Source organism: Bombus vancouverensis, chromosome 4, assembly GCF_051014615.1.
Source record: "Bombus vancouverensis nearcticus chromosome 4, iyBomVanc1_principal, whole genome shotgun sequence".
Taxonomy (NCBI): Eukaryota; Metazoa; Arthropoda; class Insecta; order Hymenoptera; family Apidae; genus Bombus; species Bombus vancouverensis.
This window is the reverse complement of record NC_134914.1, coordinates 7,876,543-7,897,241: the sequence shown is the minus strand read 5'-3', so window position 1 is coordinate 7,897,241 and position 20,699 is coordinate 7,876,543. Positions and strand designations below refer to the sequence as shown.

At 37.4% G+C, this 20,699-nt stretch overlaps 1 protein-coding gene across 5 annotated transcripts in view; it reads right to left on the bottom strand.

Annotated features, from left to right (window-relative positions):
* The window catches only part of Ten-m (teneurin transmembrane protein Ten-m), a 256,866-nt gene that overhangs the window by 20,211 nt on the left and 215,956 nt on the right, over positions 1-20,699 (bottom strand). For 3 of the 5 annotated variants that reach the window (XM_076618306.1, XM_076618307.1, XM_076618304.1), the window contains 6 exons: positions 15,145-15,327; positions 9,070-9,154; positions 6,566-6,729; positions 2,897-5,704; positions 1,083-1,372; positions 308-554 (listed from right to left, as the gene is read on the bottom strand). In XM_076618306.1, coding sequence (XP_076474421.1) covers positions 308-554; positions 1,083-1,372; positions 2,897-5,704; positions 6,566-6,729; positions 9,070-9,154; positions 15,145-15,327 — 3,777 coding nt within the window. The remainder of the gene's footprint in view (positions 1-307; positions 555-1,082; positions 1,373-2,896; positions 5,705-6,565; positions 6,730-9,069; positions 9,155-15,144; positions 15,328-20,699) is intronic. The other 2 variants (XM_076618305.1, XM_076618308.1) reach the window with 2 other exon arrangements.

The window sequence follows — 20,699 nt, the reverse complement described above, 5'->3', positions numbered from 1 at the left end:
TATGAGGAAATAATAGACGCACAACGTTTTCTGTTTTATATTATTTTATCGAATTACGTATGATCCATTTTGTTCTATCAAGATAAAGATCACAATGTTTGACAGATTAAGTTTCATGTTTTTATAAAGATGCATCGTTGTAAAAGACGTAAAAGAAAGATACTTTTCGGACAACCTAATAAGTAGGAACTCTGATTTCAAGGTTTAAATTCGGAATATTCTCAAGTTATAGATCTTTCTAAAATGTTTCTCCTTGATATTATTTATTTTGCTTTTTGAAACTAATATTAAATAAATGTTCACTTACCACGTTGACTACAGAGAACAGGACAAACGCTCTCGCTGCAATCTTCGCCACCGAAACCAGGATTACATTGGCAGTGACCCAGCAGACATTCACCCTTTCCACTACAGCCATTCGGACAATTGTGCGTCATGTCCTCCGCGATCATAGCTATAAACGACACTTCCTGAGGATCACCATCGTCGTTGTACAATGAAAGGAACCAATGACCAGGCTCCATATAGTGCGTCACTTCCTTCTTGATCGATGGCTAGACGAGAAACCAGGAAACTTTAGTAATTTCTTATCGATTTTTCTAGCTATTCTTTTACTACAGATGAAACACTTCCCAAGAAGTGCTTCCGAGGGAAAAAAATAAAAAAAAATCTCTGAGAACCCAGAATATTTGATCTTCTCTCCTGTTATAATTAAGAGAAAAAAAATAATAGAAATTAACTGTTTTTAAAGATTTCGTTAGAATGAAGCGATAATTTGATCTTATTAAATTCAACACGTTAAGTGCGGTAGTTGTCTTCAAATGCACCGACTAAATACAAGCATTCTATTATAAATTTGAAATGAAGAAACTAAAATTTGCTTCATTTTTATATCACCGAACATTCTTCAAGAATATAAAAAATAAATCACTACTTTTTCAAGTATTTCAAACCACAAAACTACCACATCTCACTCAATACGAATCGTCCGAACTTAAAATTCACGGCACGTAACGTGTCAATGACCCTTTCTATGATTCTATTCTAGAAAAAAAAAAGAAAAATGGGGCAGTGGCACATACAATAACACTAACATGGGACGCCCGTGTGGTTCTGGCCTTGAAACCACTCAGTACTTCCAGAAGATCGTACTGCGTGTGCGTAGGAAGAGCGTTTCTTCTTGCGTAGACGCCGATACTGGCTCCACGAGGAATATTATAGTCGAATCGCACGTACGCGGCTTCCGATTGGTAGAATTGCATGTTCCAGTAGCTGTATGGTGGAATCTCTTTGCTGAGTTTCTGTCCGAGACCCACTTGGGCGAAAGTCGTTCCGTCAGGTGGAAAGGACCTGGCGGGGAAAGTTCTTGCACCTGGAGAACGCGAGATGAAACGTCACTACCATCCTTTCGCTTTTGTATGAAATCAGTTTTCTTTCGGATGACTCGTTTTTTACTATTTTTTGATATTTTGATCGAATAAATCGTCTCTTTAGGAGTATATTGACTATGACAATTTTAGAAACTGGAGCATTGATAAGTGAAGTATTTATTCCTTTTCAGAGCTTTTAAAAATAAAGGCAAAGAAAATATCAATCGCTAAGCAACGAAGATTGGTTACTAGGTGAATTATTCTTTCTAATGTAGAAAAGAAAGATATTCTCCGTAAGAAAACAGATTGTCGTTGTTTAATTATAAAGCATAAAAGGTTTATAAAAATTGCGTGGCTTTATACTTAGCTAGGCTTGCGCATCAGCGAATTTCGTGATTTCATTTCGCTTCGACTAACTTCTAACTATAAAACTTCTATTTACGATTCACAAATTCTCACCGCTGTCATTCTTTTAATCATCTTTATAAGAACCAATTAACCTGGATTTCAATATTATTATACAATAAAGAAACAGCAAGAAGATTCTAAAAGCAAAATTGATTCTTAAATGATCTAAGGATTAAATGTTAATTTGCAATTCATAAATTTTAATCTTTTTCGTTCGATTGTCTTCGATCTTCGGAAGAACCACTCAACTTCCGTTTCAATATTTAAACAAAAAGGAAGAAAGACAGATAGAAAAGAAAAAGATACTAAAAATAAAATTGGTTCTTAGGTTCCTTGAACGAATTCTCATCACGTTCTTCTGGCGTAACACTATTATCAACATCGTTTTTCTTTCTCCTTATTTCAAGAATCTCGTGCAAGAGCTGATTAGAAAATAGCTCGGTTACATAGCTGCGTAAACGCCGTGATGTACCAACACCATATTACAATATTACACAAACTTCTCTAACCACTAGTGAACATCTAAACACACCGAACGTTCTACAGGCAAACGAACTTCGAGCGTGATAAGTAGACCATGGATATTTATCCATTTATGGGAAATTTCAAGCTACAAAAGTTCACAATATAAAAATTTACATAATATACAAAAATACATAATTCTTAATTCCGGAATCAAAAGAAGGAATAGTAACATGGAACTATATGTGATACGGTATATGATGTAATATGAGCCATATTTCCTATAAAAAAAACAAGAGATATGACTTGTTTTTCTGCCATGAGATCTTCATATGAAATATTCCGAGTACAAATTTCTCCTTCAGTTCCATTTCTTTAATTTTATTCCCCAAAACACAAATCTATATAGATAAACATCCACGATCTAATAGAAACGACTACATCAAGAATCTACGTGTATATCACACTATCCAAACCTCAAAGAAAAGCTTGCATCGGCAGGATAAAGGCAGCTTAGAAAGAGCCTAATTAAAAAGAATAAAATAAGCATAATATATTACAGCAAAATTCATAAATCAAACTACTAAACAAAGATATAATAAAAAGATAAGAATTAAGAGGCAAACGTTTGAAAACAACCATAAACGGGGCCTCACCTTCCAGGATCAGTATAGTGGGTTCTGGGGGTAATGGAGTTGTCCCAGAACACGATAAGCCTACACTGCTCGACTCATCCTCATAACTCGGAGTAGTAGTCCAGTCAACAGTCCCAGTACTCTGCTCAGTCGTCGATTCATAATCATTCTCATAGCTCGTACTCGTTCCTTCTTTTACAGGCTCCTTCTCCAAACTTACAGAAGTTTCCTTTCCGTCCTTAGAGTCCATCTGTTTCAGTGTGACCCCATCAAACACTGCAGACTCTTGACGCTCATCTATTTCATCCATCGAAAGATTCAAATTATGTGGTTGATCCTCGAAGTTCAGGGTATCATCTATGGCTGAAAATGGATCCCACTCGTCAGAGGATGAGCCCATACATGGACATGAGCACTCGCACTCGCCACCAGCCCAAATTGGTGGCGGTGGAGAAGATGGTGGCTGAGGCGGCGGAGGCAATCGATTGTCTTCAGAATTCGCGACAGAGTTCTTTGCCATGCTCGAAGCACTTTCCACAGGTGTCTCGTGAACTTTAACCTCGTCCACGTTTACTTTAGTGGCTTGTTTGTCATTGACATCGTCACCATTGGTTGGGACAGAGACAGACAGCACGTAAAGCGGTTTCGAGGAAGCCGAGTCTCCAGAAGCTATAGTGATGTTCACAAGCACCCGATGCGATGATGAGGATGAGGATGAAGAGCTCGATGAACTTTGTGAACCTGATGAAGATCGATGAAGACCATCGACTGGTACTTCGATGATTTTCACTTGCTGTGTCAATGGTAGTGACGATTCAGAGTTAGGTTTGATCGGAGCTTGAATATTGTTAGAAGCATCGTGTGTCTTTTTCAGCGAATCGTCGTGTATAGAACCGGCTTCTGAAGATTTTTCGTGATACATTCTCCGCGGTGGTAGTGAATCGGACTTAGATTTAGTTGTAGATTGCATGTTATTAAAATTACCGTGCACTTTTTTATATGAATCTTCGTTTATAGCGTCAACCTCTGCAGATTTTTCGTGAAACATTTTCTCAAACTCTCTCAAGAACTCCTCGTTACTCTCTTCTCTAGTGATAACTCTCAGATCACCAGTTTGGTGCACCAAATTTGATTTCTGAGGAACATTGTTGGTCTTCAGTTCATTCTCCAAAAAACGGTCCAGCTTTTTGTCCTTCGTTGCGGTATGATCTTCAGCTATTTCATGATTTAATTTGACAATTTCCACCTCGTCTTGCCCGTAATTATAAACAGGATAGTCTCTCTGGAATTCTTCGGATTTCTCAGGACTGTTCACATGACTGGGCAAAGTTTCAGACTCGGACGAAGAATCTTCTCGGGAGAGTTCTCGTGTTTCCTTCACAACATCCGAAAAATCATCGGAAGAACTCGCGTTCCTGCGATCCTGTGGTCCGCTCCGAGCAGTACTTTCAGTTTCCAGATTCTTACCGTTTTTCTCGTCCTTCGGGGTGCTTAACGAACTAACGACATCTACGTGCTCTACTACCAGCGCTGGCACAATATTTGCTTCGAAATCATTCTTTGTTGAACTTGTTGTACTTACGGTTAACGAATCGGTGACATTCATATCATACTCAGTGACATCCGCAAAGAAAGTCGTGTTATTTGTAGATATATGGTTTTCTAGTAACTTTCTATCGTTCTCTATCGATTTCATGTCAGTGAGATTCGCGATAATCTCGTCAGTTTTGACATGCGTGGGCGAAGTAGTGTCATTTATGTATTTATTATTTTCTAATAATTTTCTATCGCCTTCTGTACCATTTTTGTGTAATTCTACTTTAGTAAGATTCACACTGGATTCGTCATATTTGAAATCCGCGGACAAAGACGTATTATTTGTGTGTTTATTCTTTTCAAACGGTTCTTTATTACGTTCTCTATCGTTTTCTAGTAACTGTCTACTATTCTCTACATTTAATCCTAAATCTTTCTGTGCAACTTCTACAACACTACTACCAGTACTACCCTCGTTGAACGAATGTTTCACGGTGATCGATTCGACGTTAAACTCGTTCGATTCTATGTCTACCGAGAACGTTCCAAAACTGGACGCCCTAGGGACGAAAGTTTCACTAGTCTGAGCGTTACCATTGTCTCCACTCGACTCACCAAACTCGCTAAATTCGGTGATCGAATCTGTTGTAGCCCGATTCTCAATGATCGATTCTGTAGTGACAACAATCGAATCTAAATTATCCGACTCAGACTGCGTGAAATCGTTGTTGATTTGACTCTCTGGAGGTTGGTCGTTAAGTGAAACGAAAGAGTCACTAGCAGCAGGGTGAACAGAGGAGGATGTAGCGGCAGTGGTGTAATTATTAGTAATAATCGAAGAGTCAGAGACATTCGCACGAAGCAACGATCCCAATGGACTCGTTGATGACAAAGGCAACGACGAAGAAGATTTTTGATCGTCCGCATGCTCCGTTTCATGCACATTAACCATACCAGGACGATCCTCGTTGAACTGTGACGTTGGTTCGTTTGTCACGGTCGACGAGAGCTGTTCACGTTCGCGGGATGCGACAGTTTGGTGCAACGCATGCTGGTTAAACGTGTCCCTACGTTTACGGGTGTACGCGTGCTCTAACATGCTAGCCGATGGGTTAATACTACCTCCTGAGGATGCTTGTTGCCGTGTTCGTCCGCTCGACTGCGACGAGGATGCGGTTGCTGAAGAAGAGGTCTTGTTCCCGTCCGAGGACAGGGGTTTTGTATCCGAGTTCTCGCCAACCAGAACTGCGCAGGCTTTCGTGCTTTGGTACGACCGGTTCACTATGCTGGAAACTGAAATTTTAACGGTGGTTTTGTTAAGATCTTTGATATTTTTCAATGTGACGAGATGAAGAGAATAGAAATTTTGAATAAAGTCTTAAAATACTTCTTTTTGCAGTCAGAAAATAGATCGTACGAGGTACTCGTAACTATCGACATAGGTATATCGTGATGCAAATTTGTAATTGTATTTGTATCGTGATGTAAATGAGTAAAGCTTTAGTTTTAATGTAAATGTATTTATAGAACAATAATATAGATAATTTCGGTGATCTTAGGTAGACTTCGTCATCATTTATTTAAAGCAGGATTCATGTTATGAATCTCACTGATAAAACACAGCGAATATGTAGAACAATCCGATATTGCCCATAATATTTGGTGACTCGTAAACCAATACTATTTCACTTAAATATTACAGAATATAGAGGTACTTCATTTAATTTCTTAAAAATTTATTCGCTATAAATATTTCTATCCAGTTCGTTCAACCTTTAGCACAACAGATCTAAGAATCTAGAAGCTAAGTTGATATCGATTCAAATCATCGGTGATTTAGAAGATTAATTTATTTATTTATTTATTTATGAAATTATTCTATATTTATTTGGTTTTCTGATATTTAGTCGCTATAAATATTTCCACTAATCTTCGATTCATGTAAAAACAAATTTGATAGTAAATTAAATCGTTAATGATTCAGAAGATTTATTTATTTATGAAATTACCGTGTATTTAACAATGAAAACTAACAAGTAAAATCAATTAATTATTACTTATTAACGAATTATTATTTCATTGAACGATGGTATAAACATTTATTTATTTAATCTAGATGTACAAAGATTAAATATAAATTAGACGACGACTTACCTATTACGTAGCATAGTGCCGCCGTTATACACAGCGAGACCATAAGCAGTATCATTGCAATTAATTTCCAGCTGCACCAGTCGACCCCTTTGACAAAATGGCAGCGAATGCTTTGTCTCCTCATTGGGATCATTGAGGGCGCGTGGCCATACGGTAAAGGTACCCTGAAATCAACAAATTGATCTCATTTTACTTCCGCTTTATACATCAAAGATTATTTACTCTCATCAGGAAATTTTACTATGTTAGACAGATTTCGAATATTGTAATAGCAGGAAAACAATAGGTCATGGAACTGTCTTTCATTTGAAGAGACAAAAAGCGACGATTTATTTAAATAATATACGTATTCATCGAGTCATTTTCGATCCAATTCTTCGATATGTATTTAGGAGATTTATAAATTTAGTGACATCAAACTTGAGAAATCAATTCATCAAGAATAGACTCGTCATATTCTTGAAACAGCTTTAAGCTCTTTTCATATTCTTTATCGGATCTTCGTGTCTCTCCTTAGTCAAGTTACCAAACTTTAGTCAATTTAAAAATTACATAATTCATCTAAGTTACACCATCATATTGCTAACTTTCTTCCAAAATTAAAGAATTTCTTCTTGTTTTAATGAAAAAAAAAGTCACGATACCGACTCTCCTACAAAATTGCAGAATTTGTCTTGAGTTTTAATGATTAAAAGAAGATGTAAGATACGTATATCCGGAGCGGAGTCGTAAAGTGGTAGCACGGCCCGTATGATTCGACGCTGTCTCCGAACGTTGATTTCAAAGGAAGCGGAACGCCGGTTCACGTCGTTTGATACGCGGCAAATATATTTGTACTCGTCACGTGCTCTCGCGCAAAAGCATCAACCCAGGGCTCCTGGAGTATGTTTATGCTGAACGTGGAAGCGCGCGTTTCCAAGTAACTCAGAAACGTCTAACAAAAATATTTAAACGGGACGGGCCGGGTTTCCGAGCAGCGAGAGGCTGCCTGTTTGCTTTCGTTGCATCACGCGATAATGGAAAACGAAAGCCAGACGCATCGTCCTCGTCGTCTTATTCGCGCAGATCTTTCCCCTTCTTTCACTTTACAACCCTGTGTGCAATCGAAAATCGCGCGAATTCTCTCTTTCTTTATATTTTTTCTTCTCCTCTCCTCTTTTTCTTTTTAAATGACCGATCAAGTTGATTCTTGCGTCTAAATATTTAGAGTACGAATTAAGTCTGGGTTGCATGAGTCGAGAAAAATTTAGAAACTTTGAACGGAAGTTTGGATTTTTTCTGTTTTAAATCTGGAGTTCAGAAATCCTTTGTGCGAAGTATATATGTTTCTTTCTTTTTCGTGTATTTTCGTTTGAGGTTGTTCATGCTTTAACATTTGAAAAGCAAAGAAATTTAAAAAACGTTGTTTCCTTTCTACTGAATTTCTATGAAGAGCTTACTTCGTGACTTGATACCTTTTTTTATACAAGGTGATGTTTCATTAATACGATCGATGGATATTCATTCATGACTTTACTGATAATTGCACGTATCACATTTTGTAGCTCTACCAAAGCCACAAACTATCTTAAAAAATTTATTATCGTCTTCCAGGATAAATTAAAATATTTCCTAAAGAAAAAATATCGTATTATGTTCGTATCGTAAGATTAAGCTTTGCCAATAAATAAAAATTCGACGAATATTTGTCCTCTTCCAATATATTATCACAACGATTGCACAATGTAATACAATAAGAACATTTCCACGAAACCAGAATCCCTATAACGTCTAGTTTACGACGGTTTAGTAAATTTCAAGTATGTTTTAGTAAAACTCGAGGATCTATAAAGCTTCGTGGTCCCAAAGCGCACGATTTTTCACGGTAACATGGTGTCACGTGCACAAAAACCATTCTCCGATGGGATGACACTTCAGCTTCAAACATTGACTCATTGTACGACACCATCTGAATAGATGATTCAGGAGATCTCCCTTGAGTACGTTCTCCGTTGTTCAAGAAGAGAACACGAAGAAGCGATTGTTCGCCACGGTTCATTCGTTCCGATCTAGCACCGTTCGTTTTTCGAAATTTCCACGACCTATTGCCTCCCTTTTTCGTTTTTTATTCTTCTTCCTTTTAACTTTCGAACAATGAAGGTTCGAAAGTCGTGCAAGACTTAAAAAAAGCTTGTAAATTTTCGAATAATAAATTGTCTATTTCAAGCAAATTATTTCGTCGGAACATCGATTGTCATGATATATTTGATTCTAAATATACACTTGTTATTTAATAAATCGTGATATTTTAATGTAATTGTAGATCCAAATGAAATTAGTATGATAGGATCTGATACAGAAGTTTCCAATAAATTCAGACATTTAATTATTAGGGGCGAGCAAAATTTAAAAATTGCGCTGTCTGCTGTTCAGGCATCACATCTTTCTACAGGAGCAAAAACGAAAAATACAGAAGCCTATTTATATAGAATAGAATCGTATGGTAGAGAATGAGATAGGCTTACCTGTCCATGTTGTTCTGTAGCTCGACTTTTATTGGACTATTCCCCGTGGACTGATTCTTGTTGTTGTACTCATTCTTCGGTATCTCTGTGAAAAGAGAGAACAGAACGATAGAGACAATTTGTTACGTTGCAGATCGACGAAATTTCTCGTGGGAAATGTTGCCCTAGTTTTTACCTAACCCAACTTTTATTCAGTCTCTCTCTCTCCCACTCTCTTTCTCTCCCACTCTCTCCCACTCTCTCTTTCTCTCTCTCTCTCTCTCTCAGTTTTTCTTCGTTCGTGTAATATCTTCGCGATTCTTTCTATACAGTATCATGCTGTTGTCCTCTGTTGTACTTTCTGTACGAAATAATTCATTGGTGTACATGTCGGGCAATCGAGGCAGCAATCCAAAAGTCACCGATCTAATTCCATTAAATTCCGACAATGTGCACTGCATCGTGTTCTATCAATTGTTTAACGCTTTGTTCGAAGATATCGTAGTTGACAGACGTAGATCGAGTTTAGTTAGAAAGTTGGAAGCGATATTACTATAAATAGTAATTACTTATTTCGAAGTTTTTATATAAAAAAGGAAAGCGTATTCTATTATATAAATAATTTTTTTAATGTAACTGTTTTATTATATAGTTCTTATATTATTTATTTTTATTTTGAAAGTAATTTATAATTTGTTTCATATTTGTATAAAAGAAATGTAAAGAGAGATATAACAGACTTAATTTTTCTAATTTGCACATTTTCAGTAGGATGCTTTCGCTAAGTGAGTTCAATATAGAAGAATAATCTACTAAAAAGGAATAATAATAGCGTATTATACTAATTAACCAGTTTAGTTAAATAGTTATTATTTATCGTTCACATTAATACGTTGATGGCTCAATATTATTAAGTGAACAACTGAGTATGTAAGTATGCAACATATGAGTACACAACTTTGTTTCACCAACGTATAAATTATGATCGTCCAACTCCACTTTAAACAATCGCATTCACCCGATGCATACGATGAAACGTGAGAAGAAAATGAAAATACTTAAGGACAATGATTCCGTCTATATCAGTATTCATTATACAACGCCGTTTTCAATTATCCGGTTCGAAGGAAAGTCCGAGGGATCGATGAATGGCCTGCTAGAAAAACCACCATCGTTTACACGGGGACGATCTTGTGGTGTTTCCAAGGTGTTCAGTTTTCCTTATGCACCTTGTGGTCTGGCCGCTTGAAATTCAAACCGAAACCACGATGAATCATGTACTTATCGATTCAACACGGGGCCTCGTTCACCGTCTCACTTCTTCCTCTTTTTCCTTCGTCTTCGGGTTGTATCGGTGGAACACGGTGTAAAGAAAAGGTCGCCGCGTCTGGCATCGCAAAATGCGCGAACCTCTATCCGCCATATTTCAGGATAGGGTTATTCGAGTCACCTAAGCTTCAAAATATCTTAAAATTTAATCTTGAACTTTGCACCGGATAATCAAACTTGTAGTACATCATGGGGCACCATTAGTCTTTAATGCAGATTGATATTTAAATAATAATGAATAATCCTGCTTTACCTGGTCGTATAACGAGTAAAAAAGAAAGAAAGAAGACGCGAAGGTTTGTTTAATTCATTTTTTCCGTCAGCTCCGCCCATACGCGGTGTCCACTCTAATTAAGTGTACCTCGAGTAATTAGAAATGTGTATAATAAATATGTCGAACAGGTAAAAAGGGTACAATTAACCTGTCAGTGGTGGCCATTCATCAAGTACCATTGCAAAGGCTTTGATTTCATGTTGAAATGGTCTACCTGTGAGGTTGTGACCTATTATGAGAGGATTTAGGATTTGAAGCTCTGTTTAGGTGAATGATTAGTAAATATTGGTACATATTAACTTTGGATTAGGTTTCTTCCAAATTTCCACCAATTAATCTTTAATAAACGATTTATTAATCTTTAATAAAATCTTTAAATACACGATGGTTTGTTTATTTATTTATTGTAGAATTTCTGATATTAGTAAACTGCTTGTTTAATTTTTGTAGAACATAAATGACCAATTAATATTGTAAATGTACTAGTAAAATAAAGCTTTACCCAACTTGATTTAATGGTTTGAAAGAATAGAGGTTTTGGTTATTCCGAGTGTCCATTTAACTGTGATGAATAAAAAATAAATATTCGATTTATGTTACCTATGGGTTATCTTTTTTTAATTATAGAATTTGCATTTAATTGGATGAAATATTTCTATTTAGACTGTCATGTATTATTGGATATTTTTGGTTATTGTTATGAAATAAAAATACTCCCCATAAGCCACTTTTGAATAAATTTAACATTCTGTAATGTTACTTGGCGGGTGAACGCACTCGTGTTTAAATTTGTTATCCTTATTTTTTAACTCTTACTAGCTTGATGTTACTGAAATTAAGTAAATTCTGTAGCTACAAGCATTACTTTGTCAATATATGCTAATGCACTTGCTTACTTAACGTTACTAAAAAATTTACTGGAACTTGAGAAAAATTAATTAACCAATATTCGAAAACTTTGCAAGAGCACTACAGTTTTTTAAAACCCTTTGCCTTAGTTCCTCATAATATAAATTGTATAATTATAATTAAAATACAACTTTGTTAAATAATCCATCAGATTAAAATCACATATAAATTAAAATTTAATCCTTAAAAGAATCTACATAGAGATATTTTCTAGATGTAACCTCAATAACCAATAAAAACCTTAGTCAATAAAACATAGTCACCATGTTATACATTGACAGGTATTTCGAATGCGTGAAAGTAAATCACGTTGGTCTGGTGAGTGATTAAGGCAATTCTGACACGCTAATCGTAGACATATCCCTTTTTCTACGGTTCCTGGCATTAGGCGTCGTCTCGTGCGGCGGATAATTACGTATAAAGAAGCAAAACGAATGGGCAAAGAGGCAGTCCAGAATCCCCATAATCACGGATATCTGCCTAAATGCCATAATCATCGAATTTTGGGGCCGAACGACCGGCAACACCTGCAATTAGCGGCTTGGGGTCTACTTTTGCGGACCTTCGTCTTCCCACGCTTCGATTTCCTGCTCACCAGGTATATGTAACGAGTGAAGGGTGGAGCAACGAATTCTAACGTAAGAATAAAATGAAGGGTTTCCAAGAGTACTTCAATGCGGTACTTTTACACGTTTCTATAAAAAAGCATTCGTGAGGCAAGGATTTTGTTGTTTGATTACTTTTCAAGATAATTTTATGAGATTATGTTATTTATAGGGGATGTAAGAGACTTTTTTTCATTACAATATTATGTAAATAGAGTTGTAAAAATAAAGGAAGAAGTCGTATTGGTTAAAGCATTAAAGAATAAAGTACCTACAAAAAATTGTATCTGTGGTATAAAAATAGCAAGGAACATGAAAATACACGTATTTCTTCCAACAGCGATACAATCTCAATGTCCACAACCATGATTCGCCTAACCGTTAGGAAAGATGAATGACCATAGAATTTCGCAAACACTCGGATGACGGATTCGACGAAGCCGAGAAGTGCATTATCGACAGCGGCGAAAGGGACAAAAGCCTAGAAAAGATTGGTGGCTGTGTCGATGACCAGACCAGAGAGGAAAAAAGTGAAAGACCAAGGATCGACCTTAGGTGGAGCCTAAAGTATTCTGTGGAAGGTCATAAGCGTCAGCCAGTGTCATAACCGAGGGTCAATAAGTCGAGAGATCATAAATCACCGTTCGAGCCGCATCGCACGTTTTTGAAACGCCGTAAAGCTTTCAAGTGTTCCGAGGTTTCGCTAGAGAATCATTTTTGGCGCCTGGGTCGTCTGAACCGTAGAAAATTTAGAGTCCTTAGTTAGTAACCAAACAAAGAAGGAACGCGTCTTATTGTGTTGTTCAAAACATCATAAAGCTCGGTTTTCGTTTATGTTTTCCCTGTAGTTGGTGTAGATTGCTGTTAAAGCGTCTCGAAAAGCCTGTTCACGGTATGCTTTTCCTCTGTCGAATGCACTCAACTGTTGGGACATTGAGGCACGTCATTTCATGGCTGTGCGTCTCTGGTAAATTTCGATTACCTAGCTGCTGGTTCTGAGAGAAAATCGTTTTAAGCGCCTCTTAGGGTAGTTTTTCGGTCATCAGCTCCGACACAGATGGAAAATTATTGCGAAAATGTGGAAAATTTTGGGGCTACTGATTGAAGCCAAGCACTGACGAAGGATCTCTTCTTTTTTTAGAGAAAAGGATTTAGTAGCTTTGAAGATTTTATGAGTGATTATATGTACATATTGTGAACTAAAAATTCGGAATCATTTTCCAGTGGTTATATCGAATCTGTTACTAATTCTGTTAAGTATATTCAAAATTAACGTGACAGATATTTGAGTAGCGATTTCCTACAGCTTTCAACACTTTTCGCAGCATCTTTTCAGAATATTCTATACAGATCAACTTCTTAAAATTTTTTCGAAGTATTCTATATAGGTAGAACGACTTGTTTTAAAGTTTCTAGGGAACAGGTCCTATTTGTTCTTCCAAAATAAACGAAGAACCTTTCATTTGGATATTTCGACAAATAACGAAAATAAATTTTTAACAAAAGCGATAAATTTTTAAGACACTACTCGGGGTCCTGGTTGGCCGATAAGATAGCGGCTAGAAGGAAACTTCGTCTTGAAAATTATCGCACCCCCGCCCATCATTGGTTACCACTGATTACAGCGTGTACTACCCTCGTCAGAAACGTCAGTCACTTCCCCCTCTCCTTGGCTAAGCCTTCTTATTACGGCCCTCGATGAAACATTGTCCGTGTTATCGGTGGACACACCTCCTCCAAACACTTTTCTTCCAAGAATCTTTTCCCTTTTACTTTCGTTCAGTAAACTTCACAAGTCACTGTGATAACCGACTGAAGTCTATATAATCAATTTTAAATCACCGATGTTTTCTTAAACTTTTAAAGAATCTTTCGAATCACCGCTACTCTTCTAAGATCATCTCAAAGTTTGAACCAGTTCTCAATTTCAAACGCATTTACTGCTGTTGATAACATATGGTGTGTCGTCTATAAAAATCCAACGATCAAAAATCTGATAAAAAATAAATTTTTGATCGTTGGATTTCTATATACGCGAATTAGACGAAAATATGAATTTGGGGTCAGTCTTCGTGTCAGTTTAGGGCTAGTTTTTGTATCCTCGGAAATCGTTCTCGGAAGTTTCGTCCTTTTGTTAAATAGAAAATGAAATTCTCGTTAAATAGAGAAGATTGAAAAATCCTTAAGTAACTTTATAACGTTTGAAGAAGGTATACCTTTATGGCTATGTATGATGCAGTGTTAGAATCTATCTATGTTTAAACAGAAAAACGCAAAAGCTATAAGAGTTTACTTGGCGCAAAGTCGAAAGCTACGTATCTCAAACAGAATCCTTATCTACTGTCTCTTAGGCAGTCAATCTTACTCTCTAGATATTTGTTTCTCAAACACTTTTAACCGATATCATCCTGGGGAAACTCTCGAGATCCTGGAAAAATGTCGATCGGTGTAAAGTTCGCCTCTGTTTATCTACAGATCGATTATTTAGAGATCCGATGCAAACATTACCAAGAATCCACCACTTCGAATCCACAAAAAGACGTTTGAACATTTTTAGGAAATCTTCGAAACTCTCGATCAAATAATTTAAACAAAAGCATATATTCGAGTAATATTTATAAAACGTTTTATACATAAAATTTTACCCAAACGATATTCAATGTCGATTTAAATCATAGTTTATATTTATCAAAGACACAAAGAATTCTGATAGAATATTTAGTGTATCGAAACTTGTCAAGTACGAAACATTAGCAACAGATCTACTATAATTTTCGTGTCGTCATCGAAAGAACGGCCCTGACTTATTTCATCCAGCAGTTTCTTAACAAGCTCAAACAGTTATCGAGCTGATCAAGCGGAGATACGTAAACAACTTTGTGTTTCGAGGAAGTGAAACCCCTTTGCCACGTCTTTGTCGTGGCCTCTTTTTCGCTTTGAGAACGTAAATCAATGCCTTGAGCAACCCTTAATACTCACTTGGTATACTGTAGAAGCCGCCTGATGAGGTGCGTACGAGGCAGGACGGCTGAAGGTCGGGATCACGCTCGTGATCGCTGGCTGCGTGACTTCCTGGCAATCTTCCGTTGACGCGGCTCATTGTAGGGTTACGGGGTGGCACATCGGGCGGGCCCCGCGGCGCCGAATTGTCCAACAAACACCCTATAACAAACGAGAAGGGATACTTGTTAATTATGCCCGTGAATATCTCGATAACTGAAATATTTCAGAAATTTTAGAAGATCTTTTTTATCTTTGGAGCTTTAGATTTGTTTTCATGTTAGCTTTGTGTTTTATTGCCTAACCTTCGGATTCTTTCTTATTTTGGTTTTAAATAATTTTACCGCATGCCTAAATCTCTTTTGTATTCTAATAAAATTAGCGTTTTATTAAATAATAGTATCTATACCGTATATCAAAAATTTTTTGTTGAATTTTCCAAACAATATATACCACGCAACCGCTATTACAACTGCTATTAAAACACGTTCAAAGGACAATTCGATTCCGCTTAAAAATAACGTTGTGGTTTAGATTACTGGGCCGGGTCTTCTTCCAGGTACTCGAACAATGTCTAAGCGTAATCCTGGGCAGGTGGCCAGGCGGTTTTCATCGAGGCGAAAGGGTTGAGCCGATCTCGCGATTAGGCACGTTTCACACAGCCAGGCTTTCGCCGCCGCTACAGGGATTACAACGACTAGGGGGAGTGACCCAGAATTGCAAAACTCTCTCTCCTCTGCGCAACGATGCGAAATGAAAATTTTTCGAAGGCAGTTTCACAGCTTTGTCATAGTGCTCTGTGCCAGGTATAACAATGTCACCCCTTCTCTCTCTCTTTTTTCTCTTTTCCTCTTCACTTTTCCAAAAAGCACACACCAATAACGGAAGATGTGTTGTCGTTCCTTTCTTTTTTGTCGCCGATGTATCGGAAGTCTTTGTTAGAATTTCTATAACAATCCGTTTTTCGCGCGTCAATCGATGGTCTTCAGGAAGCAATATACCAGATTCGTGGCTTGTTCGAACGAAATGTTTGGTGTAAAATCGATCCTGCTACAGGCTTTGAAAATTATTGGTAAGTCCGATTTTACAGAGGTGAAGGAGCACAGGAAGTTTTGAATTTGATGAAACTACAAAAAAGTAGCTCAATATGAAATCAGTAATCGTCTAGAGATTTAAAGATTCGTATAAAAATGTATAAAGTATCCGAAAGAAAGTGCTTATAATACTTAAAAAGAAAACAGATTACCTTAATCGTTTCATGAAAACATGAATTTCTACAAAGATCCGCAGTTCAGCTTGTTATAATATCATATTATTATATTAACTTATTCACACAATTGCGTCAGAAATGACTGGAAAGACGCGTTTCGAATGCAAGGCTACGTTAAATCTACATTCATCTCAAAGAGTTTCAGGAAAAAAGAATCGAAATTCCATTATGTAGAATGTTATCCCGTACCGAGAGCAACGGTTCCATAAATTTAGTTTCTCGAGCAAGCCGAATAGAGAGGGTCGCAACTCATTTTTAGATTTCCTCGAAGTCGATACTCGGAAAGTGGAGCAGTCTCTGGGTTCTTTAAGTCGATTATAAGCCCGGTCAGATTCGAAGCACCCCCTTCTCTCCCCCCCTCTCTCTCTCACCCTTCCTCCCTCTCTCTTTCTCTTTCATTGTATCGAGCACAATCTAAAACGCCTAACAGACCAGAGCTCCCCGGATAGGGTGACCGTCGAAGAAACTCGAGCTGCGTTCTTTTTACGTTCTCTATTAGCCAATGAACTGGATCCTTTCGAGCCCTTTTTTACGCCTGTAAAGAACGTCCTTCTGACATTTGATCGACTGGTACGCAACAGGAAGCAGAGAGAAACCTGAACGAATAAAGAACTGGGTGCTCTTCTCGAAGGGTATGAGCAAGAAGGTACCAAAGAAGAAGCACAAGAAAAAAGATATGAAAAAGACGAGAGAATGTCGGATTTTAAACTTTTGCGATGATTAGGTGACACGCGTGCTTCTTCGAGTTTCGATCATGCTTTTAATACGTTGTACCTAGTTTACATTTCCGACATTTGGCAAACAAGGTTCGCTTCTTCAGGTTGAAACAGTTTCTATTGAAGACACCATCGAAACCGGCGAATAAGGAGAATGAATGTTGAAATGATTTAAGTCTATCGTACAATTAACTGCAGAATATTGACAGCAATAAGTGCTAGTTCGTCGAATCGTAGTTACCTTATCTTATGCTAAAAATGGAGTGGAAAAAGACCTTCACTCTGTAAAATGACAAAGACTTTCCCAATCTGCAACTAATCGCTCGTCTCTCACTTTTTCTTTATCCCCAACGATTTGTGAGGGAATTTCGATTCGTGCTCTGTTTGCACTACCTCACCCCTTCGCCCCATCGCCTTCAACTAAGAGCACTCGACCCTTTTACGAGCGAACTTTCTCAGTTTCGACATTTTCCCCCGAGGGGCGACCCGCCATTTTATGTTACCAGCAGCATGCATCGGTTCACCAAAGAAGCCTCGGACATGTAAATTGCAATGACATCAAGCTAACGTCGAGGAAAATGAAAGAATGAGAACCAATGGTCTCTTCCACAAGTAATCTAATATCACGTACAATAGAAGCTTGAATAACTCGAAAACCTCTATACAACTACAATTTTTTTCGTTCTCTTCCGTTTCACTGCGGAAACCTCTTTGCGTCGATAAATAAACTTGCTTCATCTCGAATTATCTGCCGCGTTTACGAACGAATTTTATGAACTTACATAGAATTGTTTAATTATATTCTCTATATGTTTATTTGTTACGGTACAATGGTCAACAATTTCTTTCTTTTTCTTCCGAATGGCGAATATGATATTTTGTACAAAATATATTTAGATACAAATACAGTATGCACGAGTAAATTTTAAGATCTGTCAAGTATCATTTTGTGTCAATTACTGTCATATTAGTAACGTTTAGTGTCATATTAATTGTTGTATATCTTAACCCAGTAAACTTTAATAGTATCGTTGGTGTATTAATATTCCGATAAAATGTATAAAGATCGAATTAAAACAGTTTCAACCTTCGTATTCGGTATTTCGTCCTTAATGCGTACGATATAAATCAAGAAATTGAAATAGAATCGTCAAAATCGGAACTGTTAAATATCTTCCGTGTAGTTTTCTTGTGCTTCTGTAGTATATTTACGTAGTTATATAGTATTTATATGTAGTATATTTTTATAGTTTCAAATACTATTTTATTAATAATTTCTAATAATAAATGATCTATTTCCTATGAAAGTTCCAAGTGTAAAATGCACTTGAAATATATATATATATATATCGTCGTGAGAAATTTCCGTATAATATAAATGTTAGTAATGACAATCTTTTCTCACATATAATGTCATGTACTACGAGTTAATTTTCTAATCCGAACAGTATTGAAGCTTTATCAAAGAATAATAGAAATAGAAGAAATTTGACAATTTCCGGGCTTCTGAAAATTCTTAAAAGACGCAGGTAACTATTATTTTTAATATCATTAGGAAAGATTCGAACAGCTTCAACCTATCCCACAACAAAGGGAACACCAGTAGCATTAATCACACCGTATTCGTCAACTCAACAGAATCATCACAATACCTCTCGATCCACTTCCAAAATCTACAAGCCACCATTGACATAACAGCATAAGTAACTTTGCGTCCAGGCATCAGGAGGCAAAGAAGAATAGCAAGAAGCCATCGAAGCAGAAGACTCTTCGCAGCACGTCGTTATTCTTCCTAATAGATCGGCGGGAGTAGTCATTGTGTCGGTCGTTACACGGTCGATCCTTTCTTCTCTGCCGATCGGGTCGCGTCAAAAGGACGAAAAGAGCAACGACGAGGACAGCAACTACATAAAGAATCAGCGCCAGGTCGACCAAGGCTACCTCACTATCCCGTAATCCAGGATGAGTCTCGTGCTATACAGATCGAGCACGTTGCCGAAGAATCTGGGTCCTATTGGTGAATCGAATTATGCTCGGTTACTTGAACCTACCAAGTCCTCTCTTTTCCCAGATTCAGTGCCATGGGCTCAGCCCTACAAAGACTCAGCAAGTAAGTCTCAAAAGTTTCAAGAGTTTACTTTGAAGAATCTAGAAGTGTATATATTTCTTCTTTATTTCTTAACTTCTTAATTTCCATAATTTATAGGTCATGGTGCGACATAGGCAATTTGTTTCCAGACTATACTTGTACTAATTTTTTGCTAAATGTGTGTTTGAAACAAGTATCTTGTATTTATATACATTTTTAAATGAATTTTAAATTTTCTCGATATAATCACGGCAGTCGCGTACCATTACAATGCTAGTGAAACTTGGGAAAGTTTCGTATAATACGCGTAATAATTCGTACAAAGTTTCTATTGTAAACGTCCGAATGTTTCTGTGAATTACTACATAGAAGCTTGGAGCGTAGTTGATCCATCGTTGAACCTACTTGAGTTCATCGCTACTACAAATACAGGACAAACATGTTGCGGGAGAAGCTGAGTCCTATTGGTGAATCGAATTGTACTCGGTTGCTTGAACCTACTAGGTCCTCTTTCTTCAAAGATTCAGCGCCATGGGTCCCGTAAACGCGACGATGAAAACGTTAGAAAGGAAAAGAGGACCCAGTGGTCCCGAGAAAAAAGGATTTTGTTGAATGAGCGGGGCAAGGACGGTTGTTGTCGCACCGGGCCGCGTAATGGATGTGCGCCCATTGAAAATGCACGTCGAAACGCGTAACATAATATGGGGCGAGCAAGAGCCCATGTCTAATGGAATTTATTAGAGAAGGGAGCCTCCGCCAAAGATATACCTGAAGAATCTTTTCTTCCTTTTTCGCTTACGTTCGTTCCGCGTGGCATGCGTCTTCGATCGGAATCAAGAGCAAACGAAAAAAAGAGCGTCGTGATTTCTCTGTTGCTTTCTTGTTAGCACTTACGATTAGCTGTCGCGTGTAGAAATAGGTTTATGCGTGTTGTAGGTTAGGCGAGACGCTTGGGATTGCTGGTTTGATTTATGGTAATTGCGGCTTGGGAAAGTGGAGATGTTCCTATGGCTTTCTAAATGTTCGAATTTGTCTGACCAAATAACAAATGTCTCTGGCTTTTGTTTTATGTTTCGTTATTAATGAGCTTGATCGACTTGCTGGTTGACTTCGCTCGTTAATTCTTAATGCTCGTTATCATAAATTCTCCAACTGCAAAAGAATGTCAGGATTTGCTCGAATCTTAATCTGGACAAACTCTGAAAAATATGCTCGCTTACAGGATCGAATTAATCTTTCCCGAAACACGTACTGCCTTACCAACATCGACCGAGAAATTGCCTGTAATCGTGGACGTTTCGCTCCAATTTACCCTTCGACAAAAATCGAAAAGTACAACAGAGGAAGAGGAATTGTAAACCTTCGTCGATGTATACCCTATTGGTTAAAAAAAAAATCACGAGAGTGGGCGTTCGTGATAAAATTTCCGAATAAACTCTACAGAGCGTGGAATTAATTT